The sequence below is a fragment of the Euprymna scolopes genome, chromosome 3 (assembly GCF_053919585.1).
Source record: "Euprymna scolopes isolate OS-2025 chromosome 3, ASM5391958v1, whole genome shotgun sequence".
Classification (NCBI taxonomy): domain Eukaryota; kingdom Metazoa; phylum Mollusca; class Cephalopoda; order Sepiida; family Sepiolidae; genus Euprymna; species Euprymna scolopes.
Window position 1 is genome coordinate 48,109,595 of NC_136484.1, and position 23,465 is coordinate 48,133,059.

The 23,465-nt window shown below is 32.0% G+C and overlaps 1 protein-coding gene across 3 annotated transcripts in view; it reads right to left on the bottom strand.

Annotated features, from left to right (window-relative positions):
* LOC145254776 (uncharacterized) overlaps window positions 1–23,465 on the bottom strand; it is a 96,476-nt gene that overhangs the window by 12,950 nt on the left and 60,061 nt on the right. For all 3 annotated transcript variants that reach the window (XM_080113553.1, XM_080113571.1, XM_080113561.1), the window contains 6 exons: window positions 19,377–19,566; window positions 16,649–16,709; window positions 11,034–11,208; window positions 8,105–8,211; window positions 6,136–6,259; window positions 4,493–4,566 (listed from right to left, as the gene is read on the bottom strand). In XM_080113553.1, the coding sequence (XP_079969679.1) occupies window positions 4,493–4,566; window positions 6,136–6,259; window positions 8,105–8,211; window positions 11,034–11,208; window positions 16,649–16,709; window positions 19,377–19,566 (731 nt within the window). The remainder of the gene's footprint in view (window positions 1–4,492; window positions 4,567–6,135; window positions 6,260–8,104; window positions 8,212–11,033; window positions 11,209–16,648; window positions 16,710–19,376; window positions 19,567–23,465) is intronic.

Consider the following 23,465-nt stretch of genomic DNA (forward strand, 5'->3'; position numbering starts at 1 on the left):
ACATATACTGTAGAACGGAGAAAAAAATGGCCCAAAACCCTAGTTTTGATGTGATGTATTGAATATAATAAACTAGTTATGACTAAAGTTTCATTTCATTTGGACAAAACACTAAGAAACGGGGCCTAATTATAGTTGGGGCCCGTTTTTTGGGTCACCCTGTATAAGTTTATGAAATATAAAAATAAAATTATTGAAATCAAAATAACAAAAAAAATAATTGATCAAAATAACAAAATTTCAAACATCATAAAAAAAACATATCTAATACATTATATTCCTAAAATAGTTTTAAAATATTTTCAAAAGTGTTTTCAATAATTCTTTAAAATAAAAAAAGAGTGCAAAAAATGTTTTCAATAATTCTTTAAAAAATTAAAAAAAAAAAAAATTTAATAATTCTTTATTAAAATAAGATAAAAAAACAAACTTTTCAATGATCATTAAATAAAAAAGAATGATCAGAAAAACGTAATAAAAAAAAGAGTACATACACAGGGGAAAGAGAAGGAACTGATTTGCCTTGTCATTGCTCCCGGTAGTAGCAACGCGAGAAGTTAGGAAGTATGTTAGTTAACTATAACTTATGAATGTTATACTTATACAGTCATGTGAAGCACTCATCCTTCTGGATAAACCATTCCAGAAGCATGGATGTCTTGGATTGCAGAAAGATTGTTCAGCAAAGAAAAATATAGAAATAAGTGATTGGATGATTTGGAAATAGTAAATCCATTAAACTGTAAAAACTGGAAAGTAAGCTTGCAAAATATCAAAGACGCCTGACGCCCAGAAAATGGAAAAAATGACATAAAATGAATAGAAAACAAGGATGTTTTTCTGCTATACCATAATAAGAGGGTTGCTCCAAAAGTAAAACCTTTTTTAACTCAAAAAGTTGAAGAGTCATAAAAATGAAAGCAGTACAATTAAAACAAACAACCTTTTGTGCGCCAGAATTTATTTTACTACATAGTCACCACTATTCTCAATGCACTTTTGTCAGGAATTCAATGACGCATCTCTGCTTTTGACACATGTCCATGACAGGGGTTGCTTTCTTAGAGTCCAACATCGTCAATATTTGCAACAGAGAGATGAAACTTTCAGGTCATGAATGCATAAGCTCAGTCATCATAACAATGCAATTTGCAATCTCCTCCGATCCATTCGGGCAGAATAAAAAAACAGGGGGCATTACTTTTTGAATGCCCTTGTAATTGATAACACTTTGTATCTTATATTTTGAAATTTTTAGACAAGGACTGATATTTTTGGTTTATCTGAATTACTGGAAGGTGACGGTGGTCTAGTAGTTAACGGCATCGATTGATGACCTGGATGTTCCAAGTTTGCAGTTCGTTCCACAGAAATCACTTTCACTGAAAATGTTGACAAACTTCATGTGGTCTCTCCCATAATTCAAAATGTCTTTCTAGAAAGGATTCTGACTAGAAAAATATCAGGAAAACCAATGCCAACAACAGAATCTTTGGATTCATATATACGATAATAAGCTGAATTATTATCCTCATCTTGGTTGTTATTTTGACAATGGACCAATGAAACCTCCGATCTTCAAGCACATCTTTTCAAACACAGAAAGTTTTATGTCAGACATGGTGTTGATTAACAATCAGTTCAAGTGGCCTTCAGGACAAGATCAAAGTGTAGTATCTGTTCCGGCAGATACTGCAAGCAAAGACCATATGTGGGGGCAACTCCACATATAAGACCTTGGTCAATGTAGGGGCAACCCTTCATACCAATTGTCACTATCCAGCTCCCCTACTCCCCGGGGAGTTGGTCCCCATTTCCCCTTCACTCCTCACTTTAAAAATCGGCCTTGTGCCTAATTTGCTCAGTGGGGGAGCAAATAAATACCATCTGTTCCGGCAGATACTGCAAGCTATGACTAGCTAGGACTAGCTATGACTAGCAAAGACCAGATGTGGGGCAAAGACCAGATGTGGGGGCAACCCCACATGCCTGACCATTAACCAGCTCCCATTTCCCACCTCTTGGGAGCTGGTCCCCTTTTTCCCTTCCCCCTCCCTTCACTCCTCACATTAAAAATCGGCCTTGTGCCTAATTTGCTCGGTGGGGGAGCAAATAAATACCATCTGTTCCGGCAGATACTGCAAGCTATGACTAGCTATGACTAGCAAAGACCAGATGTGGGGGCAACCCCACATGCCTGACCATTAACCAGCTCCCATTTCCCACCTCTCGGGAGCTGGTCCCCTTTTTCCCTTCCCCCTCCCTTCACTCCTCACATTAAAAATTGGCCTTGTGCCTAATTTGCTCGGTGGGGGAGCAAATAAATACCATCTGTTCCAGCAGATACTGCAAGCTATGACTAGCAAAGACCAGATGTGGGGGCAACCTAACATGCCTGACCTTTAACCAGCTCCCATTTCCCACCTCTCGGGAGCTGGTCCCCCTTTTCCCTTCCCCCTCCCTTCACTCCTCACATTAAAAATCGGCCTTGTGCCTAATTTGCTCGGTGGGGGAGCAAATAAATACCATCTGTTCCGGCAGATACTGCAAGCTATGACTAGCTAGGACTAGCTATGACTAGCAAAGACCAGATGTGGGGGCAACCTCACATGCTTGACCTTTAACCAACTCCCATTTCCCACCTCTCGGGAGCTGGTCCCCTTTTTCCCTTCCCCCTCCCTTCACTCCTCACATTAAAAATCGGCCTTGTGCCTAATTTGCTCGGTGGGGGAGCAAATAAATACCATCTGTTTCGACAGATACTGCAAGCTATGACTAGCTATGACTAGCAAAGACCAGATGTGGGGGCAACCCCACATGCCTGACCATTAACCAGCTCCCATTTCCCACCTCTCGGGAGCTGGTCCCCTTTTTCCCTTCCCCCTCCCTTCACTCCTCACATTAAAAATTGGCCTTGTGCCTAATTTGCTCGGTGGGGGAGCAAATAAATACCATCTGTTTCGGCAGATACTGCAAGCAAAGACCATATGTGGGAGCAATCCCACATATAAGACCTTGGTCAATGTAGGGGCAACCCTTCATACCAATTGTCACTATCCAGCTCCCCTACTCCCTGGGGAGTTGGTCCCCATTTCCCCTTCCCTCCTCACTTTAAAAATTGGCCTTGTGCCTAATTTGCTCAGTGGGGGAGCAAATAAATAACTCAAAGTGTAGTATATGTTCTTCAGATGCTGCACTTCAATTTCTTGTTCTCTATCAGTGGAGGAGACATCCTTCACAACTGAGACAATTTTTATTTTTGTTCCTTTTCTCCACATTAAAAAACGACCCTGATGTCTAACTGTCAGTTCAAGTGACAATGTTCTGGAGGTTAAAGGTTCAATCCTAATGGTAGGCAATAATAATTAAGATAACATAAAAATTAATAAACACTTATATCCAATCATTGCTAACAGAATGAGAACAATTTACCCCTGTGGATTAAATAAAGAGTTCACTTTGAAATTCTGTATAGGTTTCAGAGTTTGACTAAGATTACCATCTTTGAAAATATGAACCTGATATAGGTTGGCATTTACACTGGTTGAAATGTAAAAATAATAATCAAGATGAAAATAGTAGTCCAAATAATATGTATGTATGCCAATGGCATTCACCCTAGGTGAATTGAACCAGCTTTCTCCAAATGAGGAAGTATCAAGGGAATATTAAATTCACAAGCGGTCCCCAGTCGTGTGCATATCACGGTCAGGGGAAATGATGATTCTTCTACATGCAGTGCCTGGTATTCCCAAATTGTTGCCCATTCGGTACTGATCAGGTCCAATGTTGGTTTATCCAGAACAACAAAACAAAAAAAACTGACAGATTCTACTTTTTTTAGGTGATTACATGTAAACAGCATGAAAAAATTATTCTCTAAATAGAAATTTTAAAATTTTAGATTTTAGACTGAGGAATTACTTATAAAAACGTTCTCTGTTATGGCATAGTTAATCCAGAAAAAAAGAAATATATTTTACATTTTTGGGTAGATTATGTATAAAGATACAGATTCTACTTTTTTGGACACGAAAAAAAAAAAAATGGAAACAGCATGAAAAAATATCTACCACAAAGGAATTTAAAAAACATTTCAGATTTTAGACTGGGGATCCAATAGAAGAGATAGATTGAAAGAAACTTCTTGGATATATTATTAAAATGGATGCCACATATGACTTAAGTGTGGTTTAGTATTATTTGTTATATTTTAACTAAATTTCGTTTCAGATTAGCTGTGCATAATAAAAGTATAAATAATTTATTAAACTATCCACATACATACTAATGTTCCTGCACCATTAAAAGATACATTTTTTCACTGCTTTTCAGTTTACAATTTCATATTTAAAGTCACTTGAGAAAAAAAAACGTTGTCCGTTTGTTCACAAACAATATGAGTACTTCAAGTTAGCTACTTTTTAATTGGCTATTCTTCTGAATTGGCTAATTTTGGTATAAACCAGATTTGTTTCATTTCGATACCTACTGATTTACTAGATTTGGGTTTCTGAAGAGATTTCTTGGCTTTCACTGCTGCTCCTTGTGCTTGATGAATTTTTTCTGGAAAAAGAAAAAAAAAAAATTGTAAAATATTTCAAGAATTAAAAAAAAAGAAGATATTTTTTTAAATTCTTCATATATTGTGTCTCAGTCAATCATATGGTTTAAAAATCATTTTGTCTTTAAATTTCAGATTAACAGAAAAATGTAACAATTATCTATATATTCAAATAAATTCAATTTTCCCCTCTAGATTCAGACAAAATAGAAGGAAAAAAACAACACCTTTACATGTTTAGTTGTTCAACTAAGGAATTAGCTTAAGTCTTCATGCATGTTTCCAGAAATTATGCATTATTTTTCATTGTGTCAATATTTTGTTACATTTATATTTGATACACATTACAAACTTCTCAAGAGAAAGTAGCTATCTATTTACTCATGTCCACTTATCTACTCTAACCACTACCTAAATCATTGGGTTCTTTGTTTATAGAAAAAAAAATCAGTTAATTCACCACTATATTTTAGATTAAGAGAATATCATTCGGCCATTCTGGTTGCTTGAAAGTTATACTTCATTTAAACCGGATTACATTTCAATGAACATATCATTGCATGCCAGATTTCCATTCGCACGCAAGTATATTTCTGATGTCTTCATGTCTACTTATAACTACTACTAAGTGATTGTAAACGGAAATATACAATTTTAAAAGTACACACAAGGTTGTTTTGTTTTTAGTGGAAAACACTGCTACCAAAACAAGATAAACATTCCCTCAGTCTGGAAGGATTTTTATATTACAGTCCAAATACAAACTATTTACAATGTAATTTTAAATAAACAAAGTAAACAGTGTGTCAGTATACAAAGATTTCTTTTCTGGATTTCTCCTTTTCTACCTGAGAACAGATGCTGTCTTAACGCAAATAGGTCACAGTTATGTTTTTTTTTTTTTTTTTTTTTAAATAAATTCATAAAGTTGCCTCCCTCTTGTCTGTACTCCTAAAATTTAAATTCTTGCAACGACTTGCGAGATCAACGACTGGAAGTAGAGACAATGGAGGGAAAACAGAGTGACTTTCAAAATGGAGAAATGAGCATCGTTGCCGTTTGTTCCAGTTATCATACTTGGTCTTCTAACCTTTCATGTACTATGTTTGAATTGTCGTTACGTGTATGTGTCTCCATAATAAATGTATATCGTTATTTAACAGTGAGTGATTTTCTTATTTGTTCATAAGTATTATGTTCTTTCATCATGAGCTGCAAACATACCCACGAGAAGGCTGGACACCCTGTGGTAAGATATTTTATGTTATATTGATCCTAACGCATCCCAATATATAACATAAACACTTGAAGATTGCAAATATAGGAGACATACTTATCTCCCTTTTCGACACTTTAATGGCGGACTTTTTTTAAGACCATAGCAATGGACTTCTTTTTTTTTTTTTTTTACTAAAAACACTATAGCAATTGTTCTACTCAATGAATTTTCACAATTTTTAGATATATTGCTATTTTTGACATGACAATTAAGTAAGTACTGTTGTTTTTGCTTAAAATGACGTATTTAAACAATCAAACTGTTGACTATCTTAATAAGCACAGTAACTTACCAAATTCCTCTTCTGTTCGACTTCGATGGAGATAAATCCATAATTTCCTATTCACATCATATTTTACACATGGATCTTTCTCGTAATGTAGCCGATCTAACGCACCACTAACTACTGTATTAATCTGAAATAGAAAAAAGTAAACAGTTTAAAAAGAAATATAATAATAAAAAAAGGTTAACCTAAATCTCTCAATTTTTTAAAAAATAAGCAAAATTTACTATTATATTAAATCAAGACATATTCACACTTACTCAAAGCAAAATAATTATTTACTTCTGTAACTACTTTAAGAAAATGCTATCTATCATATTATTGACAAAAATTTACGAGTGTCTATTTGATGAAATAGATAAGGGAACTTGATTTCCTTTTTTTTTAAACACTCTTTTTCATCCCAAGCAAGATATATTACCACTTGGAACACAAGAGCTACTATTTGGGATTGTGTCTAACAGGGGACTGTGGGAAGATGAGCAGCAAGATATCTGTTCACATTACATTTAAACTTCTAATTATATGCTAGTGGTATTCACCCACTGTTGCCTGTACAAAATATATTGCTGATCAAAAGGTTTCTTAGAGAAAATAAATTCTAATATAATGTTTACAATTTTTGGCTTTAAAGAAAAATGAAAAATAATACTTCAATATAAGATCAAATAAAACTACAAGTGCCGTGATATTCTTAGAGAAAAAAAATGTAATTATAAAATACCCAATAAGAATAATTTAAATATATAAAGACTTTTTACATACATTTTCACTGAGATATTCTTTGTTTAATTTTATTTTATGAAACAAACAAAATTCATTTTTAAAAACTGAATTTTGTTTCTTTGTATTCTAATATATTTTAGTTAATATTATGAGCCTAACTGATAATTGTTCCCAATGACCTCAAATGGAATTAAAGAAAACTTTCAATGGTGTTTTTAGATTCCTAGAGAACTTTAACTCTTATTAAAACTTATTTAAATGTTTTATCTAACTAACATATCGGTTTCTATAGCAAACAAATAAATATTGAATTTTATATACACAGATTCTGTGAAATTGTAGGCATTTGTACATAGATTTTTGTCCATTAAAAGTTGGAATGAAATTATTAATTAAAATTTAACCGGCCAAAGAAGTGTAACTCATAGACAGGTGTGAACAAAGTCAACTTTTTCATAGAATGTACGATTTAACAAATAAAATTAGTCTTATCTTGGAAGCAATCTATTAAAATACATTCAAAAGATTTCTAAAATAGTAAATACAATATATTGGCCGTAGGTATCCATGCAGTGAACTTATTTTAGGTTTTAATTATTAATTGTTTGTACAAATTTAAACTTGAGGTAGACCATTCCTATTATATTCTTCAATTTAAAATTCCCTTGTTAATTTTTATTTTTAGGTGATTGTTTAAAAATATTTCATATTCAGAGTCATCTGTACTGAAGGAATTTTGGACATAAATTGCAGCAAAATATGTTATATTGTTAATAACATGGGAAATGAAATTGTTAATATTCTTAATAACATAGGAAATGAAAATTGACTAGTTTAAAGCAAAATTTGATTTGTCAGCTTAAATACTATTTGGGTCTGACTTGGGAAATTATACGTTAGATTATAATAATATTAATTTAAAGGACAAAATATGAAATTGCTGAAGAACAAAAAGAAAAATCTAAGTATTAATAGATTTATTTTGGTGGATGTATATATGATGTAACCGCTAATTATGTCCTGCATACTAAACAAAAACAAAGTCTCTTTTTATCTTTTATGTATAACATAACATGCTCACTGCCAACCTCCAACGTACAATAAATATGCCAATTTTTATTTTTACACTAGGACATAAATTCAAACGTTAGTATATAAAAATCCAATCTTAAAAACAAAAAGCAATAAATCAATTAAAAAATTAAAAAAAAAAAACAACAAAAGAAAAAAGAAAGGGTATTTTTCTTACCTGAACATCAGTGATAGCTGGAGCCAAGAACTGAGAATCTTTTAACAATTCACAGATATCTCCTCGGGTGCCTTCTCCGTTTGGAAGCCGTGCAGCAGCATCTCTGACTATAATAGAATTATAAAATTTTTTATATTCAATCAATAAAACAGGTTCATCTTTTTAAAAGAAGCATAGCATTTAGCTGAATGCAATCTAACAGTTAATGGCATTGATTAACAATCAGTTCTAATTGACAGTCTTCTGGAGGTAGAAGGTTCAATCTTTACTAAAAGCGATAATAATTAAGTATATAAAATAAGGGAAACTAACACTTCTATTCGTCATCATCCATGGACTAAATAAAGGATTCAGTTTGAAATTCTGTATAAGTTTACGAGTTTGAAGATTTCTAATTTCAAAAAATGCACCCCAAAAGTCGGAGATTACATAATAATAATAATCAAAATGACAATAATGATACAAATAATCAAATACAGATTTAAAAGTTTTAATAATAAGCTACATTAATAGGTATTTAAGATCAATTTATGAATGCTGTATTGAAAATAACTTTGACAGAAATTAAAATGTCGTTTTTTGTTTGTCAGTCTCATAATATTCTATATCTATATATAACCATTTTATACGGAGCATGGTTTATATTATTATTTTGTGATCATTCATGTAGCTAAACATATGATGAATGTTTATCTTATTTTTATGATTTTGTGAGCTATTATATATCTCTTCATTCATATGAGGGCCCCATGATGCATCAACAAGGTTAATTATATATGCAGAAACTTGTCTTTTTTATTGTATATGTAATAAACATATTGTATTATGATTATATATATATATATATGTGTGTATATATATATTAAAAATTATTATTAAATTTATACTTTAAATTTTAATAAATATTAAGGGTTTATTTTTTTAATTTCATTTTTAAAAAAAATAGGCGCTTCTACAGAATTGGAACGAGATTTTGTAGTCGATAAATGGAGTTTTCAGATAAAGAACAATGGTTTCAACTGATTTTTTTTGTCAATTCTAATAAGTTACAATGGTAGCTTCCAAATTATGCAGTTGAAATTACCTGAATATGACTGAATTATTAAACAAAATCACGTTAATCGTGTTAACAGGTGAAAAATTGCCACCCTCTTGTTTAAATCAAAACGAAAAATTACCTCCCTTCTGAACTCTCCTGTGTCTTATGATCATTTTCATCAAATTATATTTTTATTTTCTTTAATAAATAATTTTCTACCTTATGGATTTTTGCAGTTTTTGGATATAATAATCTTAAAAATACGAGGAATACGTAGATACCATTGTTTTCATGTGAAATTCAGTATTACGATTTCCAAAATTTCGTTCTAATAGTGTAAAAGCACTGAAAAATATTTTAAAATTTTATTTTTGACACATTTATCATTTTATAATCAAAGATAGAATTAATTTCTTTCAAAATTGTTAATGTTTTATAGTTTCTTTGAAGAGTTTCGTTTTTAAAATAAAACCTGTACTTAAATTAGTGATTTTTACAAAATAAATTGTTGGGGGGACACTTTACATATAACAATAAATTCTTCCCCTTACTATAAAGACCAAGACCAAGAGAATATGCACACACGGCATATGTATAACCATTCTCTTTATTTGTTATATTTGTTTTTCTTTAGAATATATTTTGTTTTCACTAAAAACCGAGTTATATCTTTTCCAGATCCTCACCAGTTCACAACAGAAATTAAAGTGACATAAAATTTAAATATATTTATAAATCTTTTTGCAACAATAAATATCTCTATATAAATAAAATGAACTCATTTTTCCCCGTCTGATTTTGACATTAATAGGATTAAAAATCAAGATATTTCATGCAAATATAATATGCACAAACGGCAGAACAATATCTGAGGTGTGTTATAGGCTTATTATTTCTCAAATTCCTCGATAATCTTAGATTTCAATACTTTTTCTGCTGAGAAGTCACGGCCAAAATCGGTTAAGATCAGTGGAAGTGGTAAAATATTTTCTCTCTAATAAATTCCTCTTCCCCCTGCCACCACTTAACACCGTTTGGGGATCGTTCACAAGGAACAGTTGAGAAGAGAACACCGGTTTGACTTCGTAGTTCTTTCATGTGAAGTTATTTAAAATCACTAAACTAAGCTGCAGTGCTCTGTGGCGTAGTGGTTAGCGTGCTGGACAATTCACATTATATTTTCACGTTCGCGCCGACCTACCGTAGTCGTTTTTTTTTTGTTTTTTTTTTCCTAAACAACTGGAATGGACTTTTCTTGGTGGCCGAACTGTTAACGTTGCAGATGTTTTTTTTTTTTGTTTTTTTTCACACTTTATTTTCCTACTTTTACTCATGACTCCGGGTTTGATCCTTCCTACTTACCTACCATAACATTTTTTAACCCCCCCCCCCGTTCCGGAAACAAACACTCGGGCAACGCCGGGTACCCCCGCTAGTTTACTAATAAAACTATATTTAAGTCATCAAATCCAAATCTTGTTGACATTGTGATTCTTTACTTTTTCATTGAATTTTAGTTTATTTCATTTAATCTCCCATTTCTCCTGACATTTTTTCTCTTCTAACAACTTATCCCTTCTTCTTCTTCTTCTTCTACTACTACTACTACTACTACTACTACTACTACTCCGTCTTTCCCATTTCTTCTATTAGTGAAGTGTGATAAATAACCATACAAGGTCCATAGAGTTTTAGTATTACATAGATAGCTGTCATGTGGCTTTTGCTTTATATTAACATATTCAATCAGACATTTGATGCATTTCTGACAGTAGAGATTCAATGTCATAATTATCTTCAAATAAGAAACAATTATTTTAAGCACATAAAACTATAATACATATATTTATTAATAATTAATTCTACCATAAAGATATTACTTTGTCTTACCTAACGTTAAAATAGTAACATAAGATGGCCGATCAGAGACCAGCAATGCATGTTCCCTGGCTCTATTCATGGCATTGTCTTTACTGTAGACACCTTTAACTGGACCAACGACAGAGTCATAACCATGCATATGATAAGTAAACCCAAGATGAGGACTTTCAAATCGTCTCCTTTCCTGAAAATAAAAAGAGAAAATAAATTAATGTTTGTTGTTTTATAATTTTATCCTACAAAGTTTACAAGCTTTTAAATATGTTAAAATTTGATTTGTATATTCCAATTACATATTCTGTGAGGTTGTGTGTATATGTTTATATATCTTTTTATTTACTTTTACATAAGTATTACTATGTCGTTACACTTTCATGAGCATGTTTCGGTCAGCTAGTTACTAGAGACCTCTTCAGGTGATATAGCTTATACAAAAGCTGAGTCTATAATGACAATCGTTCAGGTATTCAAAGTCATAAGAAATTATCATCAGGAGGTCACATTACATGTTATTAAAAATAGAAATAAAAAAATAAAAAGGTAAATGTTTTCCATATATAGAAAGAAGATGAAAGAAAAGGTGTGGGGATTTTTTGATTTTTTTTTTTTATTACATTTTCACCCCAAACAAGGCAAATTGCCACTTTGGTGTAGGGGGCTACTATCAGGGGCAACAACTACTGGGGTACTATGTAGGGATTTGGGCAGCAAGGTGTCGGTTCACGTTACACTTGAACTTCTGCACGTCAGTACTGTTGGGGAAGCAGGGACCTGGAATGGAATTCCAGAGTCTTGCGGTTCTGGGGAAGAAACTATTGGAGTAAAAAGATCTTTTACATCTAGGGACCTCTACAGTGTGGGGGTGGGATCTAGTAGCCTGTCGGGTTTGTCGAGGGTGCTCGCGTCGTGGGGGCACAAGTGATTGCAGTTCGTCAGAGCATTCACCACTAAAATATTTGTAGAAAAGGCAGAGGGATGCAACATTTCGTCGATGGGACAGAGGCTGAAGCTTAGATGCCAATTCAGGGCCTATCAGGTTTGCGACTCTCTTTTGAACCTTGTCAAGGAGCGAGAGACTAGTAGCAGATGCACCAGCCCAGATGTGGCAGCAATACTCCATACATGGGCGAATGGTGGCCTTATAGAGGTACAGGATACTTTCGGGTGTTAGTAGTTTTCTAGCACGGTAGAGAGAGCCTACCTTTCTTGCAGCGGCCCTGGCAATGCCTTCAATGTAATTGTTCCAACTCATGTTTCCTGTGAACGTTAGGCCAAGGAGTTTGAAAGATGGACTCTCAGATAAAGAGTCGTTGGCCATTGCTATGGGTGGTAGAGAGGGTTTCTTGTAATTATTGAATGAAACTAGTTTAGTCTTGGCAGCATTGAACGCGACCAACCACTTTTGTCCCCATTCCACTACAGATTGGAGGTCTTCCTCTAGTGTTTCTGCCATTTCTTTAGAAATGTGTTCATTCGTCTTCCTGTCGTGTCTGCCATAGAGTGTAGTGTCATCAGCATATATACCCATCTCAGAGGCAATGTTGTCGGGGAGGTCATTTATGAATATCAGGAACAATAGAGGTCCAAGGATAGAACCCTGGGGCACTCCCGCATTTATATCATATTGTTTAGATGTGCGACCGTCGAGGACTACCTGGATTTTTCTCTTATCTAAGAAGGATTTAATTATGTTAAGTATTCTACCAGTGATACCGTATGATCTGATTTTACTGAGGAGACCCTCATGCCATACCCTGTCAAAAGCCTTAGATATATCTAGAGCTACCACTCTGCCTTCCCCCGTTTTGTCCAGTGAATGGTATATACGTTCAGAGATCACAGTGAGGATGTCTGCTGTGGAACGGGCTTGTCTAAATCCATATTGTTTGTCAGTCAGTAGTTTAGCATCTGTAAGATGATGGACTAGAGCATGGTTAATTATGGTCTCAAATATTTTGGCAAAAAGTGGGAGGAGGCTAATGGGGCGATAATTTGATGGGTCTGTCCTTTCGCCAGAATTCTTGAATACTGGTACAACAGAAGCAGTTTTCCAACAGCCCGGAAAGCAAGCTTCATTAAGACATTTGTTGTAGAGTTTGGAGAGAACTGGAGCTACTTCAGCTGAGCACTTTTTTAATAGCACAGCTGGGATAAGATCGGGTCCACATGCTTTTGAGGTGTCAAGGTTTTTTATGATAGCATGCACCTGAGCAGGGGTGGTTTTCAGATCGTCTAGTGTGGCGTCTGTCCGCATAGGAAAGTCAGGTAGGGGGTGGTTGGAAGGGTCCAGTGTGGAGTTTGAGGCAAACCGACTGGCAAGCATGTTAGCCTTGTCGGTTGCTGAGGAGACAACCTCGTGATTGTTGGTTAGTGGGGGAATTGTTGCTTGCCCATTATTTACTACACTGTTGTAGATTTTCCAGAAGTCTCGAGTTTGAAATAGAAAAAAAAATTAAGGAAAAGGCATAAAGAAAGGAAGGAAAGGACGGAGAGGCTAAGAAAACAAAGATAAAAATTAGATAAAAAATTTAAAAAAAGTAAAAACTAAAACCATAAACCTATCAAAGAAACTATGTGTGAGTGCCAGCTGCTAATAACGGAAATGCAGCAGACATTTGATTCTGCAGCATTTTGTGTCAGTCTATAAAAATAAGTCAGGATTACGGGTTGAGATATACTTGTGAAAAAGGACTACAAATTAACCGGTGGCAAAAATGAATTAGAATCAAATCAAATTTGCTATGGTCAAAATAAACTATTAACACCACCATCTTCAACATCTCCACTATCCCCTCCACCATCACTACAGGTAATAATAAAAAAAAAAAATAAGAAGACGAGGAAGAAGAAGAATAGCATTAATAATAATAAAAATGAAAAAATAAAAAATATGACATGAATAATAATATTGATAGTAATATTTAAAACACTTTTTAAAAAGACTTTAAAAGTTATATGATAACAATATATAATAAATAATAATAATCAATGATAAAATCTAATTAATTATAATAGTGATAAAAGGTGATGAATAATAAACAAGTTAGTAGCTACAATACTGAAAACAATTGGTAACAATAATTATACCGACTACTAGTGTAGAAATAAAGATAACAAAAAATATAATTTATAATACCTTGACATAGGTTTCTTCAATGCAAATTTGGAGTATGTAAAAAATTATTTGGGGATGATTTTTTTTTTTCAATTTGAGTTAAGCCATACATAATGTGATAAAGTTTCTACCCATAAAAACTAAGACATTAACAGCACACACCTATATAAATAAGCTGAATTTTGTAAAGTATTGATATTAAAAATAAACATCATCAGAAAAATAAAAAAGAAAGAGAAAGAACAAATAAAAATCTGAAGCAAAATCAATTAAAAAAAAATATAATATACATGAATATATAAAGTACCAATATTTAAAATGGACATTATTTAAAATGGGGGGGGGGGCATAAATATTTGGAGTATGCAAAAAAATTATTTGGGGGTAATAAGTATAATTAATGAAATAATATTCTGAAGCAATGATGATAAAAATAGTGCAGTTATAAATATAGTAAATATAATATTTTGCGAAGATTTTAGTAAATAGGAGCATTACTGTAGGATACAAGAATAAGTAGTACAAGAACCATGTTAGATAAGAACTTTAAGAGGAAGGAGTAAATAAGTGGCTTAGGTGTGATTTATAATGCCTACAATTAATTGATGTATCTTGTTTTTTTATTTAAGAGTTTATCCCTTTCCTTAAATTTTGTGATAAAGAGTTTTTTGTTCAGGCAAAGAAAACAAGAGTAATTTCAAACAAGAAATGCACGTTTCTTTTGCAGGTACAAATCAATTTAATGATTTTTAAACTATCCACAGTAACTAAATGAATATGGAAAATATATATGATGCTAATGTGGAATGTAAAAATAGTAGTGACAAGAAAGAGTTAACAAATTCAAAATGAAGAACAGTCCAAGAAGCACTATTAGAGAGGTCCAAAGACCATATTCTAAAACAGTGTACAATCAAAGATGTTGCAGTAACATTCAGAATTAGAAGAAACATTATAGGGAGAATTTGATCATGAGCATTTAAAAGTTCAAATATTTCAGTTCCATTGGATGTGGAATTCCCACAACAACGTTGGTTGCAAGGTTGAAAGATGGAAAAATTAGGAGACAATCAAACCCTTTTTCACAGTGGAAAACATGAAAAGCTGTGTTCAGTTTTGCTGTTTACACTTGGACTTAAATCAAGGAAATTACAAAGAAATATTTGATGTTGCAGATATTGATGAGAAATGGTTTTACATTACAAAAACTGCAAGAAATTTTTATTTAGGGAAGGATGAATCTGAACCTTTAAAAAGTACTCAAAGCAAACATTTCATTACAAAGGTTATGTGCCTTGTTGCTGTGGTTCAACCCCGTTGGGATTCAGATTGTAAATGTTACTTTGATGGGAAGATTGGCATTTGTCTATTTGTGACAAAAGAGCAGGCTAAACGCAATAGCCGAAACAGGCCTGCCGGAATAATGATAACCAAAATTATATTCCATCACAACAGTTCAGATGCATAAACAAATTCCAGATGAACCACCCCCTTAAGTAGACACTTTATCAAATTTTAACATTAACGTACTGTACACGCAATAACCCTTATCCCTGAGTGGCTTCCGGGTCTTGATAAGTGGTGAGCACCTTGTAAAAAAAGAAAAAAAAAAACATCTGGATGTATTTTTCCAGTGTGGAGGGGTTCATGATGGAGTAGTTTTGAAATGTATGCTATTTTTTTGTGAATGAAATATTTCTTCTTCTTCCAATTTATTCAGAAATTCAGAAGTCGTCTGCTGTTTCCATTTCAAAAGTCCTATTTTCATTGGCTAATCAAAACCCTCAACCAAATGATTTTAAAGATAGAAAGTAAAAATATTTTAAAATGTACACTGATAAGGTGTTCAGAACATATGATTGTCTGATGAGATTTTTGATTGAAACATGACTGCATTTTTCTAACCCTTCATTACATTTATTATTAAAGGTTCTTGTCCAGAATTCCCCATATTAAAAAACAAAAATGCAAGAAAATCTGTATAATGTACATACCTGTGACAAAACAAAAATATTATATTCCAAAAATCATGTAAATTGATTATATAGTTTTATTTTTATGAAGAAAATCATTTTTAAGTAATTAATAGAAATTCGTAGGCATTACAACATAAACCTAGCAAGTATGAATTATTGTTAAATTACTTGTTTTTTAAGATTGTTTTTCAGAATGGCAGCCGAGACAGTCACTCCTTAGATTCTCATAAAATTTTATTTTCTTATTTAAAAATAAAACCACTTGATCAATTTATGTGATTTTTGTAATATGATGTTTCTATTTTGTTATGGGTATGTACGTCATACAGTTTTCTTTATTTTCGTTTTTTTTAATATGGGAGAATTCTGGACAAGAACCTTATTAAACCATTTTGTTTGAGCACTATTAAAAGAAACACTGGGAAATTCTCTCCAAATATATTAATTTGGATATATTTTTGTTGTTATTATCATTGTTGTCGTCATTATAAGAGATGTGCAAACAGAGGCTGTAAATAAAATGTTATACTTACTTGCTCTTTAAAACTGAGCTTTTCTTCCTCTGTAGTTGGTTTTACAACATAATTTGTTTTCCTAGAAAATACAAAACGTTCGAACTCTCACAATATTGTTTACAACATAGATAATGTATGATAAAATAAGAAAATCTTTGTATTTGATATAATAATTGTAAAAATAATTGCCAACTTCTGATGGCATGTCTATAGAGTCGCACATGTTAAAATGTTTTTGCTAGATGTGGAGTATATGACTCACAGAATTTGGACGATCTTATTTATAACTACACATTAGGGCAATCAACCAATTAGATAGATGCCTCCGACCTCATTATAAAAATATTGAATTTTGGATTCAAGTCAGTTCGCTGTCAGTCTCCGTTTTGACGTGACTGAACCACTGCTGACCGGGACTGCATTAATTCTTCACCGATTGGATCTACTACTACCATCTTTATTCTACAAAATCATTCAACACTCGAGATCGTAACTGTATTGATTTTTCGCTGACTGGATTTTCTACTATCATCTTTTTTTCTACAGAATACACTTAACAGCACACATGTCAAATTGTATTGTAAAAATTGATTTTTTTTTTTTTTTTTTTATAAATGAGAACTCCTAACAAAGTTAAAATTCAAGAGACATTCAAGTCAAGCCATTGTGTTGTAGAAGATTATTTCCCTTCTTCTAATATGAACACGTCATGTGGTTTCGTGATTCGGAGTTTGAGGATTCTGAATAGTAAATTTATTTTATCTTTCATTAAAATTCTACTTGTTTATTTTCTGTAATGTATTGTGTACATTAACATTTCTCACTAATAAGTTTTCCTATTTTATTTTGAACTACCATATTTCACATTTTTTTTTTTTCCACAATTTTCTAATCCTTTTGTTCTGACTAAGGATGGAGCATTCTACAAGATGCCAGATATTCACCTGCTATCTCATACATTCCAACCAAGAGATCCTTTTAGGATTCTATCCGTCCTTTTCAGTGCAATTATTTGTATCTCTCTTGCATTTGGTTCACCGGGTATATTTGCCAGGTAGTTTTTGAAATTCTTTATCATAAGATTGGTTACTCCTATAATTACTGAAATAGTAGAGATCTTCCTAAGATTCCAGTTTCTTTTCATGTTGTACATAAGACCGCAATATAAATGAGCACCAAAGTTACTTTTTTGTGTGGTAAGAGTGGACATTTATCTGGTTTATTTTACAAAATGTTGGACAAATTCAGATGCTTATAAAAAATGCATTTTCAGCAAACCTATAAGAATGAGACCAAATTCAAGGCACAAAACATTTTGGTACTTTTCTTAGATAACTACCTTCAATAACTACAATTCTTGACTTGTTATCATGTAGAAAACTAATATTTCAAGTTTCAGTGAAAACAAACTGTTTTCTTGGTTTATTTATTTAAAATTTTCACATTTATGGAAAAAAAACTATAAATGATAACCATTTTGAATGTTTACCTGAGGCAAAGTACAAATTTATGTAACAAATGACAAGAAAAGACAACTCAGATCAGACTAAATCACATTTCAAAATGGCGCTTTGACAGTTTTGATTCACAAGCTAAGAAAATTTGTAAATTAAAAAAAAACTTTAGTTCTGACTTTGACTTTTTTAATAAGCTTAAGTATGGAAAGGAATTTTAAATAAAAAAATTCTAATCTCATTTTATTATCATTTTTTATACAAAATACATCTAAAATGTATGTATAATTTATCAACACTCTGAATGATCAGATTTCAACTACACCTTCGATATTTATATATTACGGTGATTATAGTCAGTAACTTCTGGCATAGCACTACCAGAAGCAGTGACAAGGCAAATCAGTTCCTTCACTTTTATTGTTCTTCAGTATTTCTACTGTGAAATGATTTATTGGAATAAAATATAAGAAAAGGAATTATTGAAAAGTATACAATAAAAATTAACAAAATTATTCAGATAAAAATAACACAATTAGTTTTTATTTGCACTTTTAATAACATAATTAAAAAATTAAAAAAAAAAATTTATTTGAAATTTCATAAGAAATATATGTTTATGAAACTATAAAAATAAGTTTTTTACTTTTATAAATAAGTTTTATTTGAATTTATATACTTATGAAAGTATAAAAATAAAATTGTTGAAATCAAAATAACAAATGAAATTATTGAAATTAAATTAAAAAATTTCAAGCATCACAAAAAAAACGTATCCAATACATAATATTTCTAAAATAGCTTAAATGGATTTTAAAAAGGGTTTTCAATAATTCTTAAAAAAATAAAAAATAATTTCAATAATTCCTCATTAAAATAAGTCTGCAAAAACCTTTCAATGATTATTAAATAAAAAAGAAAGATTGGAAAAACGCAATAGAAAAAAAAAAAAAAAAAAGAAAAAAAAGAAAGAGTACATGGACAGGGAAGATATAGGTGAGAGAAAAAGCGAAGGAATCGATTTGCCTCGTCACCGCTTACGGTAGCGCTATGCTTGAAGTTAGGAAGTACGTTAGCTGACTATAACTAATAAGATTATGTTTAAGATTTCACATTAGAAAGATGAAGCAAAATGAATAGAATATTTTATAACTTAATATTAATACTAAAAAGATATTTCATAAACTTGATCAAATGCTGTTGTGTTTTTATTGGTGCAACTCTAACGTTCAGCCCGTTTTGAGCTACAACCAGATCATATGTAGGTAAGTGATTTGAACAAAGTTACTTACACTCTGGGAGGAGGTGGACTTCCTGTGTTGCTTTCCTGAGCATCTGCATGTTTTTCATCTTTATTGCTAAGCCAGTATTTACACAACTGACCTAATTGGTCATCAACGTCTCGGCCTTGACCAATCCATTTCCACTGCTGTGCTCGTTCTTTGAAATCAAGGAAGGGAACAAAATTTTCGACCTGGAAACCTAAAGTAAGTAATATAATATTGATGAAACAAAACACAAAATGATTATAATTCACTAGCAGTTATAAGAAATCAATTAGCTTGAGATTTGCCAGCTTTTCAATCAACTTAACCATTAAAGCAAAAAAAAAAAAAAAAAAAAACAGAAATAGAAATACTATATAAAAATATGACTAAAATAGACAAGTCACGCGTGCGTGCGTGCGTGGTCTCCATCTGGTGCTGCATGTGAGATGATACCATTAAAAAAATAATGAAGAAATAATGAATGTGGGAAGTGTGAAGGTTGAGTTAGTCCTAAAAACAAATATTACTTCCGTTGTAGTTAAAAATTTGATTTGAACTTATCACATTTTTTTTGCTCTTTTTGGCCCAATCATGGTGCTGGGCGTCCTAAGAAATTACGGTGTTTTCGGGGTACTCCCCCAACCACTTCTCACAATTGCAATTCAATCGTTCTGAGCAACATGCTTCCCCCTGTCGGACTCATCAATATTGTGAACACCTATTTCTTTAATTCTGCGATGCAAAACTTTTCTTGTCACCTCTTTTGAGGTCCTGGGAATGCCGAATCCTAGTGAAAACGAACAAATGGTGCAGTTTCAAGCCTTAAGACATGTATATTTAAATTCAGCAGCATGGAAAACTACTATATAGATATACATACAAAGTTTTTTGAGTAATATGAAAAAAGAGCTCCAAAAAGGCATGTATTTTAGTCCTAAAAGTCCCAGAACTAGAATTTTGCCAGGGTCACCTATACTGAATTTATATTAAGAACAATGGCCTCCACATTTTGGCCAAGTTTCAGGAAAATCTAATGGATGGATCAAACGCTATGGGGGCAAAAAATACCATTTTGGGGCATTTTTTACCTCTTTTGAGCCCCTAGGGATGTCGAATCCCAGTATAAATGGATAACAGTGCAGTTTCAGGCCTTAACACATGTATATTTGAGTTGACTGCCATGTAAAACCACTATATAGTCAGACATACCAAGTTTTTGTTGAAAAATATGAAAAAAGAGCCACAAAAAGGGGCATTCTTAGCACTAAAAGTCCCCGGGGATCCAAACCAGAATTTTGCCAAGATCACCCATACTGGATTTATATTAAGAACAATGACCTCCACATTTTGGCCAAGTTTCAGAAAAATCTAATAGATCAAAAGTTATGGGGGCAAAACATGTAATTTTGGGGCATTTTTGACCTCTTTTGAGCCAAACGGGAATTTTTGCGAAAAAAATTTTTTTTACTGTGCACATCTATTTAATGAAATATAATTTGTGGCAAAATTAAAAAAAAATGGATGGTTATCTGGCAATCGTCCGGACTAATGGACACATGGACGTCAATAAAAATATAGGTTCCTCTCTGATAAATCGGAGAACCAAAAATAAAATAACTACTCGGCTTACATAATCTACTAAAAGCAGAAATTATAAAAATTCAATCTGATAAAAAGCAACAATCCAATTCATTATTAACCTCCAATCTAAAAAAAAAAAACTGTTAATGATATCTGCAACCATTCTAATATCATTCTAAAAAAACGTTGACAAAAGAAGTATGTTTGTAGTACTTAATAAATCTGACTATTATACTAAACTTCAAACCATTCTTGATGACTACAAAAAAATTGAAAAATAAAAAAAGAATTAACAGTAAACCTACTAATATATTTAACATACACGTCAAACTAATCACTATCAATACTGCACAAACTGATATTTATTAACTTCCCAAAATTGGAGATTATAAACCTGATTATTTATATGGAACAGTTAAAATACATAAATCTAAATTTTCACCTCTGACCTATCATATCATAAATTACTACTATCTGGGTCCTGGATATGATCTTAAACTATATCCAGTGGTGAGGCCCCAGCTTGCGGGCTTTGGGGAGTATGGAACCACCCTTTAATTGCCATTGCTTCCAGGTCCACTCTGACCCGGAGTGGTAGTACCTGTTAGGGTCCCAACTATGGGTTAAATAGAAACCAACTTGAAAACAACAAATATATTCTATTAAAAAAATATTTCTTCAAAATCTTTGGATTCTGCATTAAATAACCTGAAAAGGGTTGATATGCCATAAACCAAAAAACAACCAACCAACCAACTACTATCTATTTTATTACAAAACCCTAAATGAACTTATCAGCCTGTGTATACATTGTTAAACCGACACAAGAATTTTACAAATCCTAAAAACAAAACAACCGGGCAATAAAATCATTGTATCTTTTGACATAAGAAAGCTTATTCACTAATGTAGTTGAAAAAAGACAATTGACATAAATCAACAATAATATATACAATAATTTGTTTCTTCCTCCACAATAAAAAAATAATACTAAAAATATTACAGTTAATCTGCATCATTGAATCACTTATGAATTCAAAGAAAACATTTACATTCAAATTGATGGAGTTTCTATGGGTTTTATTCTCAGAATGATTTTTAGCAAAATTTATTTTAATGATCCTGGAAACAAAATATTCAATAACACAATTAAACTTCCTATTCTTATCCTAGCTGCTAATAATGAATAAATATGCAAACATCAGAACTTTTTCCAAAATAAACTGTTTTTAAATTCAGCATAGATCTAAACATAAATAATAAAATCCCATTCCTTTATTTCCTTATTGACTTGCTATTATGTTTAACACTTCTGTTTATAAAAAACAATTTGCTTAAATTCTTGTATTCAAAATTTCAAACACAAATGACCTCATTGTTATAAAATAATCAAAATTGTCTTCTAAATTTCAAGCACAAACCTCATCATTACAAAATAGCCATTGTTAAAAACCTAGGTAAGTTAAGTAATTTTTAGTGTATAATATTTTCCTTCTTGTTTTTTTTACGAATCGCCTCTCGATTGGACAATAGCTCAAATCAGTAATTCCCTTCAGTCAATCAGAGAAACAAGTATATTCACTGATGAAAATTTGCGTGTACTATAAAATCCCAAACAGTTTTCTTCATCTTTTCCTGCATTTTTATTTCAGACCTGATGCATATGATGAAGTTCTTTGAAATAGTCAAGTACCTTGTGCCAATAGTAAGTAACATACACATGACAAAACATTAACAAACCACTATGCCCAGCAACAACACATACACATCACAAACCAAATGCATGTACACAGCACAAGTTGTTATACACATTTTTATACTAGCAAAACAGAGACAAACTAATAGATACACAGATCTCCAATGCCTACTGATTTTACACAGACTCTCACACGTAAATGCATATGTCATAAGCCAAAACGAACATGTCTACTCAAATTCTGCTTACAGATAAAATAAAACAACTTCCCTCTATGTTAATTTTATTTTTATTTCGGACTATTAGTCTCATCTTTATTAGTTGTTGTTTTTGGATCTTTTTTATTGGTTCATATTATTATTTATTTAGTGAACCAATAAAAAAGATCCAAAAACAACAACTAATAAAGATGAGACTAATAGTCCGAAATAAAAATAAAATTAACATATAATGCTCATCTAAAAAAAAAAAAAAAAAAAAAAAAAAATGAATTCCAATTAAGGAATAATATATATATATAAACTTCCCTCTACTTAGACTTTCTAAATTTTTGCATTTTATTCATTATTCATCTTCTGTTGTCTTAACAAGTTGTCAATAAAAATTCATTATTTGTATTATTTGGGTTCTTCAGACTAGTGTGTTCATCTTGAGTGTTATTTTCACAGTTTGATTGATGTAAAATCCACAACCTTCTTCATGTGTATCTTGTTGAACTTGGAAATCTTTCTGTTGACCTCGGGAATCTGCACAGAATTTTATATGAAACCATTTATTTAATCCATGACAGTAGCATTCTCTTGTTCCATCAATCATGACTTAGTAAAGGTCCTAGG